An 18,574-nucleotide genomic window follows, 5' to 3' on the forward strand; every position below is an offset into this window, starting at 1 on the left:
TTTCATTATTCAGTCACATAACAAATCACTGGCCACAGGCATCTGTTTCTGCAAAAACTCCTGGTCGGTAATGTGCTAATACAATAATACTACCATTATCACTGAAAGCTTATGTAACCCAGACACCATGTTAAACACTGTGATGTACACATCACTTCATTTAATTCTTACCTAACTCTATAAAGTACGTGCTATTTTCTCCCATTTTATAGATGAGGAAGCCAAGGATCCAAAAGGTGAAATGACTTGTTCAAGGTCACACAGTTACTAGGGGCAGAGACAGGGTTTAAATCCAAGTCTAACATCGAGTCTAGTGCTTTCCTTCAGCATAAAAACCTCCTTCTACCCATTTACTATCCTATTGCTACCAGCACCCATGTTCCCATTTGAAAATAGGCCATGGAGTCTTAAAAGCCTAAAATGTTAAAATGCAGAATACATACATTATAAAATATTGAAATTGGAAGGTACCAAAACTGGTCATTTTGTCAACAACTTAACTTATAGAAACAAAAATGAAGTTTCTTACAGAGATGCGATGCCATGCTCAAAGGAAAGTAAAGACCCAGCCCTACAACCAGATTTTTTTCTAACTTGGAAAGACTTAGGTGCTTTCTCCACTTTGTCCGTCCAGGCATCACCATTTCAGACAATGTCTGGCAAGTCAGAAAATTTGAAGGAGAAGAACAACTTTGAGTGCATCTTAGATAGCATGCCAACTAATCAAGGCTATTCTGGACCATGGGTCATGTGGTGGAATGAACAAACAACTATTTCAATATCATCTTTCTTTCCCATAGTCAGGGAAATATAAAACAAAAAAACCACACCATTATTTATTTACCTTTCGCTTTTTAATGGCTCCATTTGCCCCAGGGACAGCTTCACACAGGCGACTTATTGCTTCCCTATAGAACAGAAACCATATAAAGACTCAGCAAACTATCAAGTACATAGTAAATGTTCAATAAACGTTAGCAAGTTGTTATGACCAAAACGTACACTCAGATAATGGTGAGTCTGACATAAAGGGCCTCTTCCACTCCACAGGAGAAAACTGAGCTTATTCTCACCACAGCTCAAATCCAAGAAGATCCAGCAACTCTCTAATACTGAAAAATTGCTTTATAATAAGGAGTCATATATTCACCTTCATTGTCTATTTCCCTTGGGTTTTCAAGGTTGGCTTTCAGCACTGTTGATTTCTAACCAAAAAGGATGGATAGGACTTTACTGTCTGGGAATATTTCACAGTTTTATCTTCAGCAAAATCCCCTGTGGTGTTGTGAATAAAAAGCTTCATAGCATCTCATCGCTAAAAACAATTAAATACAAAAGAATCCAACACTAGAGGAAGTTTAAAAGGATCGGGAGAGAATTAAACTTCAAGGTGGTCTCAAATGGAACCTTATTGACTAAGTTACTGCTACAAGCCATTGAGCTTTCATGTAATTTCACAGAAGAAAAGAAAATCAATAGCAAATTTCCTCCTTTGCTTCTTTTTCTGCCCTTACTATATATTGCACTTCCTGAGAGAAGAGCGCCACTAAAAGAGGTAGTTGCTCCTTAATGGAAGTGGTGAATGCACTGGCGCCCTCCTCTCCAGAAATGCAGTTATAACTAAGAGCTTTTGTCTCTGGGACTCAGCATTCACAACCACCCGAGCTTTCCCTTGGCATAATCTGAACCTTCGCCTGTGGCTTTCAACACACATATTAAACTTTTCACAAAGCAAATGGAAATCTCTAAGCTCCTTCCGGATCCACTGGACATCATCATTCAATTAGTACACACACACATATTATTACAGTTTTTATATATATTAGATTTCATGAAAATATTTTCTATGAGATGTTTTGATTTTCAAAGGAAGGGAGATGCAGAGAAAGGAATGGAGATCCATTAAAAATAAATATGGATTAGAAAGACAAAAAAATATAGATCTATATATAGCTCAATACATTAGTAGTGCAGAGCTACGTACGCAACATAACTATCTGCAATAAATGGATAAAGCAGCTTTTTGACTTAGCATATTTATTGTTTCTCCAGGATTCCAACCTTGTTCTCTGGAGTCAAACAAGACACCTCTGAGAGTTGGGCTCTTTTGTTTGCCTGGCTGGCTGATGGTTTGAGTTATCTTAATGTTAGTCAGTAATTGATGAGACACATCTAATTGATCTGAACCAGTCTACAGCGTCGCCTAAATAACTAGACCTGGCACCCTTGTTGTTGGCATTTAACAAAGAGGGATTATGGGAAAGGTGATCTTAGATCCTGTACTCCACGAGAGCCAGTTGGGGTGCTTTGATCTAAAAAGCTCCCTGTAAATGGGTTGAAATAAAAGTATAAACAAAAGTGGACACTGATGTTGCCAAGTATAATAACAGTTATTATTAGAAGTAGCAACTTTTATAAGTTTTATGAAGTGCTTTCCCAGGTACTGTTTTCTTGATTCTTGTTCCAACTGTCAATAACATCTAACAAAATGTAAAGTTGTGAGCTTTATAGGATGAGCACCCCTCAAGAAGAGCTTGGAACGGTGAGCCTTCCTGGCAGGGTGGAATTGGGAAAATTCAGACAGAGGAAAGAGCATGTGTGAAGATACTCAAACATAAATAATTACAACATGTGGGGAGCTACAGTACTTTGATATTGCAGGAGGACAAAGTGTAGTAGAAACAAGAATGAGTAAGAGCTAAGAGATGAGATTAGAGTCTGAAAACGTTTTCTGAATAAAGCCAGATAATAAATATTTTAGATTTTGCTCTGTTGCAACTACTGAACTCAGCCATTGGAACTTAACAGCATCAGTAAACAACATGCAAACAGATGAACACAGCTGTGTTCCAATAACTTTATTTCTAAAAACAGGTAGCTGGCCATATTCAGCCAAGGACCATAATCTGCCAACTTCCTGATTAGATAATTCATATGAAATGGGTTAGTTAGAAATAATTCAGTTTTAAAAACAGGAAAATGTTAACGTTCAGTATAATTTTAGAACTAAAAATGGAAACAACTGTAAGATACTTGCTCCACTCTCATTAATTTCACACACAGAAAGAAAATTACAAAGCCAGTACTGACAGAAAAAGGGGAATAATTCCACTTCAGGTATATTTATCCACCGCTGGTGGCCTTACTTAGTATTAATACAAAAGATGACAAATGTCATAATATTTATCAGTTTTTGACAAGGGAGGAAGAATCTGTATTGAAACAGCACTGAGTAGTTATGTAAAAGAAACATTCATTTTAGAGTAAAAAAAACAACCCCAACAAAACAAATCAACATAAATACTGCCACTTGCAATGTTAAATATTAGGACTGTAGAAATATGGAGGGAATCTACATAAATTAGTGAGAAAAAAGAGCTTGCAATAGCATATGCACATTGGCAGCAGCTATATAAAATTAATTCTGTATAAACAGGGACATAGAAAAAGCATTAAATAATAACTTGGTTTAGAGGGTTTTTTTATGTGTGTGATTTGCTGTTTCCTGTTTTTTATTCTATTGCTGTTTAGATGTAAACAGTGTTTTGTTTTTCTTCATCGTTCAATTGATTATATTCTTTTAAAATATTCAAAAGAACGCAAGTTAGTTCTTCAGCGAGAGTTTTGCTCCTGTATTGTGGAGATGTGAGGGCTTGTCAACAATGTCCCTACGGAGTGACACAGCCTGTCTCTCTTTTGCCAACTGCAGAGGTCAGAGAGCGTTCATGTTACAGATAATAAGAGACTTTTATTTCTCTTGTTCCCCTCCCAGCTTACCCTTTAATGCCTCCATCTTTACAGCCACTAAGACCAGATTTTTCTTTTCAGTTTATTTGGTAGACTTGTTGAATTTCACTCTCCAAAGTTTCACAAAGAAAAAACTCTTGCCCAGATTTAGCAGTGCTTTCACATTAGAAATCCTTATCTTTAGATTTCTAGCAGGGAGTTCAAGTTTTAATGAAGAGGCATCCCATTTATATGTCAAGTTCAGCACTAAGCACCTCATGGACATCAACTCATTTAGTCTTAATAATATTATTTCAAGGTAAGTATTTTATCCCCATTTCACAAATGAGGAAATTTTCAAAGAATTTTAATAACTGCCTCTAAATAATTCAGCAGATAGTGGGAGAGACAGAATTCAAATCCAAGTCTGACTTAGAAACCCAGACTCACCATTGGAGGCACCATATTGCCAGGTGCATGAAAAGGGGGGAGTTCTAGGCTTTAGGGACTGGGAGGAAAAATATATGGTCCTTCCTCTGCTTGCTCCCCACATAGAAAAGGGTTCCTTTATAGCAGTATGGCTGTGGTAGCCCACCAAGGGAAGGAGGCAAAGTGATGGCAGTCAGCTCTGGGGAAGGCGCATGAGGATGTCCCAGGCCCATGCTGTCCCAGCCCTTTGTTTTCCACACACTGGCTTATTATCGCCTTAGGGATAATAACAGCATCCAGAGCCTGGCCCTTGGGGGAAGAACACACGTGTGTGCAAAGCACACTCACTCAGAACTTTAAAGTCAGCTGAGACACCAGACGCTTCACAGATTCAGAAAATCTCTTAATATACAACTCAAAAGAAAAAAGCAGAAACTTGTGCTTATGAACTTGCTTTTAAAAAACAGGTATACTGTACACCCACATCCATAGCATTATTCACAATAGCTAAACCATGGAAACAACCCAAGTATCCATCGACAGATGAATGGATAAGCAAAATGTGGTACATATATACAATGGAATATTATTCAGCCTTACAAAGAAAGGAAATTCTGACACATGCTACAACATGATGAATGTTGAGGACATTATGAAAAGTTAAATAAGACAGTCACAAATAGGCAGATACTGCATGACTCCACTTACTTGCAGTAGTCAAAATCATGGAAAGGAGAATGGTGATCGCCAGGGGCAAGGGGAGAATGGGGAGTTATTGTTTAATAGATACAGAGCTTTAGATTTACAAAATGAAAAGAATTAGGGGAATGGATGGTGATGATGGTTGTACATCAGTGTGAATGTGCTTAATACCCCTGAACTATACATTTTAAAATGGTAATCACGACGGTTAAGTTTTTTGTTATGTGATTTTATCATAATAGAAAAAAAGAACTGCCAAAAATGAAGTAATTAATTTTTTTTTTACTTTAGACTAAAGTGGAAGTGAGAAATACATTTAACAGACTAGATCTGATACACAGAGTGCCTGATGAACTATGGACGGAGGTTCGTGACATTGTACACGAGGCAGGAATCAAGACCATCCCCAAGAAAAAGAAATGCAAAAAAGCAAAATGGCTGTCTGAGGAGGCCTTACAAATAGCTGTGAAAAGAAAGGAAGCGAAAAGCAAAGGAGAAAAGGAAAGATATATCAATTTGAATGCAGAGTTCCAAAGAATAGCAAGGAGAGATAAGAAAGCCTTTCTCAGTGATCAGTGCAAAGAAATAGAGGAAAACAATAGAATGGGAAAGACTAGAGATCTCTTCAAGAAAATTAGAGATACCAAGGGAACATTTCATGCAAAGATGGGCTCAATACAGGGCAGAAATGGTATGGACCTAACAGAAGCAGAAAATATTAAGAAGAGGTGGCAAGAATACACAGAAGAACTGTACAAAAAAGATCTTCACGACCCAGATAATCATGATGGTGTGATCATTCACCTAGAGCCAGACATCCTGGAACGTGAAGTCAAGTGGGCCTTAGGAAGCATCACTACGAACAAAGCTAGTGGAGGTGATGGAATTCCAGTTGAGCTATTTCAAATCCTGAAAGATGATGCTGTGAAAGTGCTGCATTCAATATGCCAGCAAATTGGGAAAACTCAGCAGTGGCCCCAGAACTGGAAAAGATCAGTTTTCATTCCAATCCCAAAGAAAGGCAATGCCAAAGAATGCTCAAACTACCACACATTTGCACTCATCTCAAACGCTAGTAAAGTAATGCTCAAAATTCTCCAAGCCAGGCTTCAGCAATACATGAACCGTGAACTTCCAGATGTTCAAGCTGGTTTTGGAAAAGGCAGAGGAACCAGAGATTAAATTGCCAACATCTGCTGGATCATGGAAAAAGCAAGAGAGTTCCAGAAAAACATCTATTTCTGCTTTATTGACTATGCCAAAGCCTTTGACTGTGTGGATCACAATAAACTGTGGAAAACTCTGAAAGAGCTGGGAATACCAGACCACCTGACCTGCCTCTTGAGAAATCTGTATGCAGGTCAGGAAGCAACAGTTAGAACTGAACATGGAACAACAGACTGGTTCCAAATAGGAAAAGGAGTACATCGAGGCTTTATATTATCACCCTGCTTATTTAACTTATATGCAGAGTACATCATGAGAAACGCTGGGCTGGAAGAAGCACAAGCTGGAATCAACACTGCCGGGAGAAATATCAATAATGTCAGATATGCAGATGACACCACCCTTATGGCAGAAAGTGAAGAGGAACTAAAGAGCCTCTTGATGAAAGTGAAAGAGGAGAGTGAAAAAGTTGGCTTAAAGCTCAACATTCAGAAAACGAAGATCATGGCATCTGGTCCCATCACTCCATGCCAAATAGATGGGGAAACAGTGGAAACAGTGGCTGACTTTATTTTTCTGGGCTCCAAAATCACTGCAGATGGTGATTGCAGCCATGAAACTAAAAGACGCTTACTCCTTGGGAGGAAAGTTATGTACAACCTAGACAGCATGTTAAAAAGCAGAGACATGACTTTGTTAACAAAGGTCCGTCTAGTCAAGGCTATGGTTTTTCCAGTGGTCATGTATGGATGTGAGAGTTGGACTATAAAGAAAGCTGAGCACTGAAGAATTGATGCTTTTGAACTGTGGTGTTGGAGAAGACTCTTGAGAGTCCCTTGGACTGCAAGGAGATCCAACCAGTCCATCCTAAAGGAGATCAGTCCTGGGTGTTCATTGGTAGGACTGATTTTGAGGCTGCGACTCCAATACTTTGGCCACTTGATGCGAAGAGCTGACTCATTTGAAAAGACCTTGATGCTGGGAAAGATTGAGGGCAAGAGGAGAAGGGGACGACAGAGGATGAGATGGTTGGATGGCATCATTGACTCAATGGACATGGGTTTGTGTGGACTCCGGGAGTTGGTGATGGACAGGGAGGCCTGGCGTGCTGCAATTCATGGGGTCACAAAGAGTCGGACATGACTGAACTGAACTGAAAGAGGATCAACAGATCTCTCTCCAACAAAGGCCTATTTGTGCAAATATTTCTTTTCAATTTTAATGGGTCCAATGCCCCAACTCTCGCCCCTCAGTATCACCCCTGGAAAACCATCTGTGGGCCTCTTGGGAACCCACAGATCTCAGGTTAAAAACCACTGCTTTAAACCACTCCAACTGTTTTCTTTGCTTACATCAGTATTAACAAATCTGAAACCCCAGCCAGAGAAGGCACATATGTGCTTGCCTTTCGTTGCCTTTCTTCTCAAAGATCTTTTCTTCCCCTTAGACTGAGACCAAGAGATTAACTGTAACATTTTCAAGAACAAATAGTACTTTCAACGCTTTTTGGTGTTCTTGCCACACCCTGAAATCTAAAGCACTGACTTTACACATGCTGAGGAAAAAGGAAAACAGAGATCCCGAGGCAGGGATTCCTCCCAAGATGAGGGTGCCACCACCCCAGCTGCCCAAGCAGCCTACATTTCTGCATAACCCCTTGGAAGCTGACAACCATGGGACACTCTCCAGCAAGCAAACATTCAGCAAACGTCCTCTCTTAGAGGAGCAGGACTTTTCAGAGTTTAAATGGCTAAAGATTTCCATCCTGGGAGCCTGTACTAGAAAGAGAGGGAGAGAGAGACCCAGAAGACCAACAGTGGTCACTTTGTTTATTGTTTTGCCACATGAGAGGGAAGGGGAGAAGCAGGCTGATGTAAGAGAATGAGAATGCAGTTGAAGATTTGCTTTTAAGCATATAAAATCCTGCCTACGCCATAAGACCGAAAAAAGATATTTTGTCTGTTTTAACAGAGCTCAAACGTCACCCAAACAAAGCTACTTTTCTTCATCAACCCCTGGCCACTACAGTACTTAAGTTATAATTTTTCCATGTCTTTAACCCTTAAACAGTTAAGCTCCTCTGGAAGCAATGCTGCCTAATCATTGTGTATTTTTGTTTTTGTTTTTGTTTTAATTTGGAAGGCAATATGCTAATCCAAGACAAAGTGGAGCATTTAAGTGAGGGTGGGAGCCTGTGGGACAGATTGTTTCTAGTGAATGTCAAAACGCAGTTCTTCAGTAAATAGGAAAGCCAGAAAATGTGTCACATGAAACCAGGCAAATGGCCCAGGAAAGCAGTTAAAGGCAACTCTCCCCATTTCCCAACACACACACACACACACACACACACACACACACACACACACAGAGTTCCTTTTTGTCTAAACCAATAGAAATGAGAATAACTTTTATTCCCTGAAAGAGCCTTTCCAAAAAAAGAATTCAAAAATATGTAAGTAGAACAAAGTCACAAGGGATTTTCCCTTACTTTTCATTTCCAACATGAATATTTAAATGAATCAGTTAATATTGTGCAGGGACAAGTTGTCACCTGAATGTCTCAAACCGCCTTCCTATTGATGAATGTGAGGATTGTAATCCAGACTCCACATCATGTTAGTGTTCTGTTGTTCCAATTGTTCTAGGGAAACTAGTACCTGCTTTTTTGAAATCTTTACCTTCAGAACATCAAAGCTCAGTGATCTATATGTACAATTTTGTTCAGCTTGGTGAAATTAAAGACCTCCAAGAATATATGCAAGCCTCAGACAAGACACTTTAGAACATGAGCCTGCCTCCATGGCGATAAGCACACAATGAGTGCAGTCAATGGCCCTAGACCAGCAGAAAATGGAAAACTTCAAACTCCCTTTGTGTTATTATCAAGGGCATTGCCCACGCACTCTGGGATGGGTCGATGCTGCCCGTAAAATATATCCTTTCATTTTGGAAACAGGCACTTTGGGTCCCAGGATGGTCAAATCAAACCTTTTAGGAATACCCACAGCATTTATTCTCACATGGACTTATCTCACCACTCTGTTCAACCTGAATTCTATTCAAAATCTGATTATAAAGTACATTTGCAATTCTACCCAGCCCAAGCCACCAGAGAACACAGGTTGTTCTGTCTATTCTGTGATTTTGCCCTTTGGCTCCGATGCAAAGGTTAAGCCATGAATTGTACTTTAATGAAGTTGAAAGACCATTCCGTCTCCACGATGGCACCTCCCTTGCAAGTCTCCCCCCAGTAAACAGAAATGAAGTCCTGATCTTCTCCTATCCCCACAATGATTTCTCGTAAAACAATCACGTTTCAAAATGCAGCGTAGCTTATACACCTTCAAATACAAAATGAGATATGGGGTTGTTTTCACACAAAACACACAGGAATTGGTAAATCCAAAAGACTGTCCTCCTTTACTTTGGAATAAACTAAAACCATTCTGTTTTAGACAAAATATTCTAAATTATTATTAAGGCATGTCTTTTGAGGTTAAAAAGTATACCGATCGTATAGTGTGGTCACTTAAGAATTTTTTTAATGAATTTTGAAAAAACAAAACAGATTCAACATAATCACCCACCTTTATTCATCATATTTCACTCCAAATGATGCTTATCTCCTTCCAAAAATATGCCTATCTTCATAAAAGAAAAATTTGGTGCCATTTAAGATACTTAATACAGTTTGCCATAAAGGTATCTATAATGTTGAGCAAGACAGTAATGGGTAAATACGATTGTACAACTCCCACCACTGTTTAAACAAATAACTCTCAGTGTTTTATGGGCTATTTGGTATATATACAATAGATTTTATCTGGTAAGTCCATTTTTCAAAAATGTGGTGTGTGCCTCTAGAAGGAATCAGTAACTGGCCTAGCCAGTTGGGTCCACTGGTGGGACAACTTTGGCCTGCATATCAGCTAAGAGTTCAGTGAGATAACCATTTAGATAAGTGGTGATCAAAGCTCCAAGGTCTTAAGAATTAACTGGCTTGCTGGTTAAAAACGCAGATTCCTGGGACTGTTCCTGGGATTTTGATTTTATAGGTCTGCAGGTTAACAGCCTCCCAGGTCATTCTAAAGCAGATCAGCTCAAGGACCACACAGGAGACTAGAACTTCTACTTGAACGCACTGCACAGGGTGCCTGGTTCTGTGCTCTACAGCTTCACCCAGATGGCTGTGTTAGTGGACGTTAAGGAATTAGGTCTCTTGCTCCAGGCGGCTATGGTGGGGAAGGCTACGCATTTAATTATGTTCCATTTGGGGGGAAATCTGTATTCAGTCTAGTCAATGTGCTAGGATAGGTATTTAGTATAATCTTCTCCTCCCACTCTGTCCTCTTTATCTCTGCTCTTCTCACGGGAAAGGCTTTCATCAGAGGGTATCTGAAGACCCTGAATATCTTTGTTCCGATGATCCCCTGCAGACATGGGTGGTGATAAGTGACCTGCATTCTCTCCCATTTCTGGCAGCCTGGATGTTGAGAGGTCTAGACCATCTGCCCCTCGAAATGTACTCATGTTCTAGGCAGTGGTTTGCAACTGTTGCTGCACACTGAGGAAACACACCAGGGAGCTTTAACAAATCCTGATGAGTGGGTCTCATCTCCAGACATTTTGATTTAGTGGGTGAGGGTGGACTTGAGGATTGGGAGTTTTAAAAGCTCCCTCAAGTGTTTCCAATAGAGCTGAGTCAGACTGAGAACCTCTTCATAGCAGTAATCACCATGCCTTTTTTTGTCCAGGGCCAGAGAATAAAAACTGCTAGGCTTTGTGAGCCATATAGACTGTCACAACAACACAACTCTGCAGTTGCAGCTGAAAAAGCAGCCACCGACAACACGTAAGTGAATGGGCACGCTTGAGTGCCAAAAACACTTACAGACACAAATGTGAATTCCATATAACTTTCACAAGTCACAAAATATTCTTCTTTTGATCCCTCACCCCCAATCATTTTTAAAAAGTCAAAAACCGTTCTTGGCTCAAAATATGGCAAAATCAAAATCAGGTAGCAGGTGGTTTGCTGAGCCTTCTTCTGGAGCTAACCAGAAATGAATGTAAGAGGCCATGGGATCACAATCAGCTATTAGCTTGTATGTGGCAAAAACATATTAAAACACAACCTTTTAATAGTCACAGACAGATTGTTTATACGTACTTGGCCTTGGTCTTGCTCAGTATGTTGGTACAGGAAGCTGGGTCTTATAAGAGATGAGTTTTCTACTATATAAACATAAGGGTTATAGAACTGCTTTTACACAGTTAATTATGACCTTCCATTCTTTGTCTCTCCTACCAGCATGCAATGAAAGGAGAAGGGAACCGAAATCCTTCTTCTTTTTATATCAACTAAGTTTCATTAAGTGACATGATATCTTGTACATGATACAGAACAAAGTGCTTGGGGGAGATACATAAACAAAAGTGCAAAATTACTATAAATGTTAACAGGGAAAAGTGGAGGGTTCTAATTTATCTACAACTCTTCTATGATAATAATAAAAAAAAAAAGGCTGGTTGAGTGGGCTCTGCAATCAACAGCCAAAATTCAAAATTTAACAGTCTCCTATAATCTCTGTGACATTGAACACATTTTTAAAGCTTTCTATGTCTCAGTTTCTTAAATTTATAAAGTGGGAATAATGATAGTGCTTTGAACAATGCCTCCAAAAATGTTATCCATAATTATTGCTTTATCCTTAAAATGTCTATCTGCTTTGAGAACTGGTTCTAAACTGTTTTTTACAATGTCTAGTACCCAACAGCATGCTCCCTGGTTATAACTGGAATTATACAGAAAACATGTTGTAGAAGAGCCCCAATTATGTCTGTTATACATACAGCAAGTTTCTATAAAGGCAGAATGCCTACTTGATTTTCCTTAGATGCCTCCATGGCACCTAGTGGGCTGCCTTGGACATCCTGAATGTTCAGTATGTAAATGTTTAGACAGCTCTATGGCACTGAAACAAAGTGTGATCCTTGTCCCCTTGTATAACCCAGATGCCCCTTCAGAACAGAAGTACTCCTTACCCCGGTTGTGGGAATGTTCACTGCTCATGTCTCACAGCCGAGTTCCTTCCCCAGAACTTGTCTTCTCTTTTAGCTACCTTGCCCATAAACATGTCCCTCCCAAGAGGCATGACAAATGACATGACATGACATGACAAATCAATACAGTGTTCAAAGGCCTGGTCTCTGCCCCCAGGAGATATGCTGAGGGCTTTGTTGAGATGGCATCACTATTCAACACTGCCACCATGTTCGGACCTGCAACCCTCACTCCCCTATGTGTTGATCTTAAGAATTCCCCCAGTATACCTTTTGCATTTAACTCTCCATCTCAGCATCTGTTTCTAGATCCATAAGTCCTGCTAATGAGCTGCTGCCAGAATTATGCTCCTTTATTTTGGCATAAACACTTAATTAGAAGATATCTTCTCTTTTTAAAAATCTGCATTGTCAGAGCTAATAGTGAAATATCCTTTTTTGTTCAAACATGCATGCAAACTCACATTTCCCTAGAGGAGGTACAGCTCTCATAAGCTCCAACTCAAGTTTAGGTAAATGGGTCAGAACCTGCATTTGTTCCATTAGGCATTTCACAGTTTTCCTAAGAAACGGAAACAAATCTGATAAGAAACGGAACAAATCTGACTGACAGGTGGAGATACTGCCAACTGTCTAGCATTTCCTTTGACCACAAAGCCTCTTTTTATCAAAGAAAAGTCAGGCTGAGATGACTTTTTAATGAATTTTTAGTGTTTTCCATCTAGCTCACTTCCTAAAAGCAACTGCATCTTTGATTTTTCTGGATATATAGTATCTTGAATCCAGGCCTAATTCCATACACTAGGCTTCCAGGGAGAATCTCAAGGCCCAAAGATGATGGATGATGGAGCCCTTGTGATTGACTGCCCCAGTGAAAAAGGACAGGGACTCAATCCCTTCTTAGCCAGACACACTCTGAGGCCCACGCTAAGCTCTCAGAAGGCTCCTATGTAACCGCAGTACCGGTGTTTCTAGGAGCAATGGTACAAAGGCCTATTCTACTTGCATTGTTAAATGATTCAGACCAGGAAATGACCAGTGTATCTATCAAAATCAAAATTAGAAACCCAGTTTCTTGGTCTTAGAGACATTTGCACAGAATATACAGGAATATGCTTGGGGTATTACAAACATTCAGTACTGACTTTTAAAGGAAACCAAAAAGGGCCAAAAAGGGAGATACCAGAATACATTCTCAACTGGCTCTGCACAGTAAAGAAGGCTTGAGGGGAAAAAAAAAAAAAATCACCGGAAAAAGTTATTTCATTCAGCAATTAAAGCTAAAAATACTGAGGTCGTCCCCAAATGCATACACTTTAAAATTCATGCATTTTAAGCTCTAAATTAATCTGTTTCTCCTCAAACACTTGAGGCCATCCACTAAAATCCATACTTAGATATGGACAGATAGCTTAGATCAGTGAAAGTGTGTATACTGCCTGTTAGAGGAAGAGTGCATATGTGATCATAGGATAATATATGCACATCTGTAAGTTTCTGTAGATTCATATGGATAAATTAGCAGGTTCTGATTTCAGCTGCAACATATTTGTAGAAACAATTTCATAAAGTGGATCATATTTTCCATGGAGAAAACATTATAATTGGAAGTTTCATTCCTGACAAAGGATTTCTCAACAAATCAAATATAGATACTGTAAAGAGAATTAACAAAACTAATCACCATTTTATAAACCTCTACAAACATCTAAAACATGAGAATAATGCCCTGCATCCCACAAAAACTGCATAAATTACACAATACCTACACGTGTAGCCTCAAAGTTTCTTGAAATACACAAACACTGCATCGACATACAGGTCAATTGAATTATGTTCAAAAATTAATAACAACATTTTGATTAACAATTCCTTAAATTTTAGTGGAGCGTTTGGGGGGTGATTTAAACATGCCCAATCTTTTTTTTTTTTTAAGGTGTCTTCTTTTCCCTTTGAGGTAGGAATCTATTTTTTCCTGCATTTACTACTACCATTTTACAAGCTACTTTTTCCTCCTCCCAGTAATTGCCCTTCCCAATATACGAGAGCTGGAGAAGGGCATGGCAATCCACTCTGTATTCTTGCTTGGAGAATTCCATGGACAGAGAGGCCAGGCAGGTTGCAGTCTACAGGGTCGCACAGAGTTGGACACCACTGAAGCAACTCAGCATATGCACAAGCATAATATTCGCGTGTTATGGACTATCATATTGCCACAATGCAACTCTGTCCTGGCCAAGGCTGACTGGCCCAGCATTGGGCCCCAGTCACCATCCTACCAGGGAATTTGACATTTGGAATTAAGAAAACCAGAGGTGGGGAATCCCTGCAGCCCTGCTGCTGATGCCTCAGCAGTCCTGACTCTATCCTTCTTATCTGTTTGATTGTTCATTTCTCAGATTCCAGGAGCTGCCTCAATATCCTTTCAGGAAATTCCCCTTTTGGCTTACCTAGGCAGAGTGACTTTCTGCTACTTAAAGCCAAAGACTCTTAATAAATATACCCACGGCAAGGAGATGTACTTAAAATTATTTCTTACACCTTAAAACTCAGGTCAAAGCAAGTACTATTCAAACATAATGACCTAGAAAATGTGTACATTAGATGATAAAAGCATGTTACAAATTAATACACACTATCTAATCTCACCTTAGCTTTCAAACAAATGACTGGAAAAATCTTACACCAAACTGCCACTACTAGTTACCTCCAGCAATTTGTTTATTTTTTCTTTAATTTTACCCTATTTCTCAATTCCCACAATAAGCCAATTTTAGTTTTTATAATCAGAAAAATATAGTGAAAAAGAATGTTAGGAATCAGATGTCCCAGAGGCCTGACATCGGCGATGGAGATGGTCATAGCTGAGTTGTTTCCTCACTTAGAAGTGATTTTTAAAAGACGAGCCAGGCCTGCATTTACTGCCTGCACTGTTCCCCATCATCTTAGTCTATCCACAGCTATAAGAGCAGTTTCTTAGCTTCAAACCAAAGCAATGTCACTAGAAAACATTAAGTGCTGTAGGGACAGGATTTGGTGTAAGGGTTTCTGGGTTTGCGCTCAGGGAAATAGCTGTGTGGTCTGGGAATGGTCACAAAGACTTTTCTGAGCCTCAGCATCCCCTGCTCAAAATGGGGAATTACAGTGCCTTCCTCTCAGGGTGATCATGTGCTTCATAAGAGAGCAAGGCAAGTGAAACAAATATCAGCTACTGTTAACTACTTTCACCTCCTGTCCTGCAGCAGCCCTCTTGACCAGCATAGTTTCTGGTTGGGCTTCAAGAAATTAGAACAGACTACATGCACTCTTCCCCAAATTATCTCAGCTGTGGGACCAGCTAGAAACAGGCTTTGACACTTCAGCTGTCCTTCTCTTACTGGCTTTGCATACTTTCAGAAAAACAAACTTAGACAACCTTGAATACTTCAAAAATATAACTCATCTAGTAACCAACGCTTTTTAAAAATTGTTGTAAAATACATATATAGTACACATCCATAAAATTTACCATTTTAATAATTTTTAAGTGTATAGTTCAGTGGCATTAGTACATTCACATTGTCATGCAATCATCAGCACCACTCGTCTCTAGAACTTTTTCACCTTCCCAAACTAAAACTCTGTACCCATGAAGCACTAATACCTTCCCCTCTGACCCCTGGCAACTACCAATCTACTTTCTATCTCTAGATCTGACTACTCTAGGCACTTCATACAAGGGAAATCAGACTACTTTTTTGTCTTTGTCTTTGTATCTGTCTTTTTGTATTTTTCCTTAGCACAATATGCTCACGCTTTGCAGTAGGCTGAATGTTTCTATCTCTACAAAATTTCTATGTTGAAATCCTAACACCCAAAGGTGATAGTACTAGTAGTTGTGGCCTTTGGGAATCAACTAGGTCATGAGGGTGGGGCCCTCATGATGGAGGTTAATGCTCTTATAAAAGAGGTACCACAGAACTCCCTAGGCCCTTCTGCAAGGAAGGATATGATCATTCTGCCATCCATAAAAAGGCCCTTACCCCACCATGCTGGCACCTTGATCTCAGACATCCAATCTCCAGAGCTGTTAGAAATAAACATCTGTTGTTTATAAGCTACCCTATCTGTAGTATTTTGTTACAGAAGCCTGAATGGACTAACACAAGGTTTATTCATGCTGTAGGACGCATAAAAATTTACTTTTTTGCAGCTTTATTGATATACAATTGACAAAATCATAATATATTTAAAGTATACAAAGTGATAGTTTGATAGCTGTATATATTGTGAAAGAATTCCCACAATCAAGTTAATGAGCACATCCATCAGCTCACATACTTACCTCTCTTTTTTTGGTGAGATTGCTTAAAATCTACTCTGTTAGCGAATTTAAATTGTATTATACACTGCAGTATTAGTCACTGCATTAGTATGCTATAATCACTATGGTATACGTTCGATCATAAAGGCCTTAACCATCTTAAAACAAAAGCTTGTTCTCTTTAACCAATAGCTCCCCATTTCCCAGCCCCGCGATGCCCCATCCTTTGGTAACCACCATTCTACTCTCTGTTGCTATGAGTTGGACTTTTTATAAAAAGATTACACACATAAGTGATATCATGCAGTATTCATCTTTCTCTGTCTGACTTATTTCACTTAGCATAATGCCCTCCAGTTGCATCCAGGTCATCAAAACCAGCAGGATTTCCTTCTGGATGTATATACTAGGTTACATATCATGTTTTGTTTATCCATTCATCCATCAATGGACACTTGGGTTGCTTTCGTCTTATGAGTTTGTGAATAATGCTGCTATGAGCATAGGTGTACAAACATCTAAGTACCTGCTTTCAATTCTTTTAAATATATACACAGAAGTGGAATTGCGATCATAAGATGATTTTATTTTTAATTTTTTAGGAACTGCCGTATTGTTTTCCACAGCAGCTGCATCATTTTACATTGCCACCAGCAATGCACAAGAGTTCCAATTTCTAACAACCCTGTCAACATTTAATTTCTGGGTTTTTTGTTGTTGTTTTGGGGTTTCCTTCTAAATAACAGCCATTCTAATGAGTGTGAAGTACTATTTCATGGTGGTTTTTATTACATTTCCCTAATGATTCGTGGTGTTAAGCATCTTTTCATATGCTTATTGTCTATTCGTGTGTCTTCTTTAGAGAAATGTCTATTCAAGTCCTTTGCCCAGTTTTTAATAGGGCTGTTTGGTTTCCTGCTGTTGAATTGTAAGAGTTCTTTATATATTCTGAATATTAATTCCCTATCAGAGATCTGATTTAAAAAATATTTTTCCACTCCATTTTGTGGGTTGCCTTAGTAACTGTATTTCTTGGTCCTACTTGTGCTCAAATTACACCTGCGTGTGACACTGTCCTAATGACTGCGAGCAGAAGGAGCCCTTGACTTCCACACCCTCTCTCTGTGTATTTGAGTCTGTCATCCTATCAGAATCCTTCTCAATTGCTTGCAAACATTTTTTAAAATTACTGTATCTTTGAAGACTTCTGAAAGGGATGTAATTGGCTATTTCATCTCAGATATCTGAGAAGCGAGATCTCAGTCCTAAAGAGGCTGTGAGGAACCGAGTCAGCACAGCTTGAAAGTAGCAGAAGTTGTCGTTATCCACACATTCACACCACATGAAACCTCCACAAGGGTTTCCTGATGTCTATACCGTGTGAGAGGAGGGCCTTCCACTTACATCAGCGCCTGCCAAGGAGGATTTGACTGTCATGAGTCATTGTAACTGGTCTCACCAGCTGATAAAGGTCATAAATCTTGACCCTGGGAACCGGGACCCTTGCTGAGGTCTTCACATTCCTTTCTGTCCAATGAAAATGAAACTTGCTTTATCCAACCATGTACATTCTGTTCCAGTAAGTATTAATTCTTACCATGACCACTATGAACTAAAACTTTAACACTCTTGATGTTTTTCTCCTTGCCACTGTTCTCAGGAAATGTCTTCACTGAGGGGCGTCCCCTGGTCTGGCAAATCAACGAACTCTTTATCCCCGCTCTGGAGTCTTCACTTCGAGTGCCAACTGGGCTGCAGTCCCACTCCTCACTGCAAGGCCTCCTCACAAGTCAACACGAACTCACACACCAGATGCTGGAAATAACTCCAGATTTTACACAGACATACACATGCTTATCCATGCAAGGCTATGATCAATCTCATTCATACATTCCTCAGGAAAATTAAATAAATGCCATCCTCTCTTCAAACAAACAGATATCTCAGTTTAGCCACCCAGCATGCAGATATTTGACCTCTACAGAATACTCTCCCTCCTGACATTCACATTGCTTACAAACCTCATGCACAGGTAAATGTTCATTTCAGCTGCATTTTGGCTCTGCTTTGCATGTAATGGTTGCTCACACACACACACACACACACACACACACACACAAGTATGCATTTATCTCTGAAAAAGTACCTTTAATGTCCTGCTGAAGCCAAAGAATCAACATTTTA

General features: G+C 39.4%; 1 protein-coding gene across 1 annotated transcript in view; it reads right to left on the reverse strand.

Moving 5' to 3' along the window:
- Window positions 1–18,574, reverse strand: part of SHC4 (SHC adaptor protein 4) — a 133,839-nt gene that overhangs the window by 55,602 nt on the left and 59,663 nt on the right. Inside the window, exon 3 of the mRNA XM_040226474.1 lies at window positions 845–908. Coding sequence (XP_040082408.1) covers window positions 845–908 — 64 coding nt within the window. The remainder of the gene's footprint in view (window positions 1–844; window positions 909–18,574) is intronic.

The sequence above is a fragment of the Oryx dammah genome, unplaced genomic scaffold (assembly GCF_014754425.2).
Source record: "Oryx dammah isolate SB20612 unplaced genomic scaffold, SCBI_Odam_1.1 HiC_scaffold_26, whole genome shotgun sequence".
Classification (NCBI taxonomy): Eukaryota; Metazoa; Chordata; class Mammalia; order Artiodactyla; family Bovidae; genus Oryx; species Oryx dammah.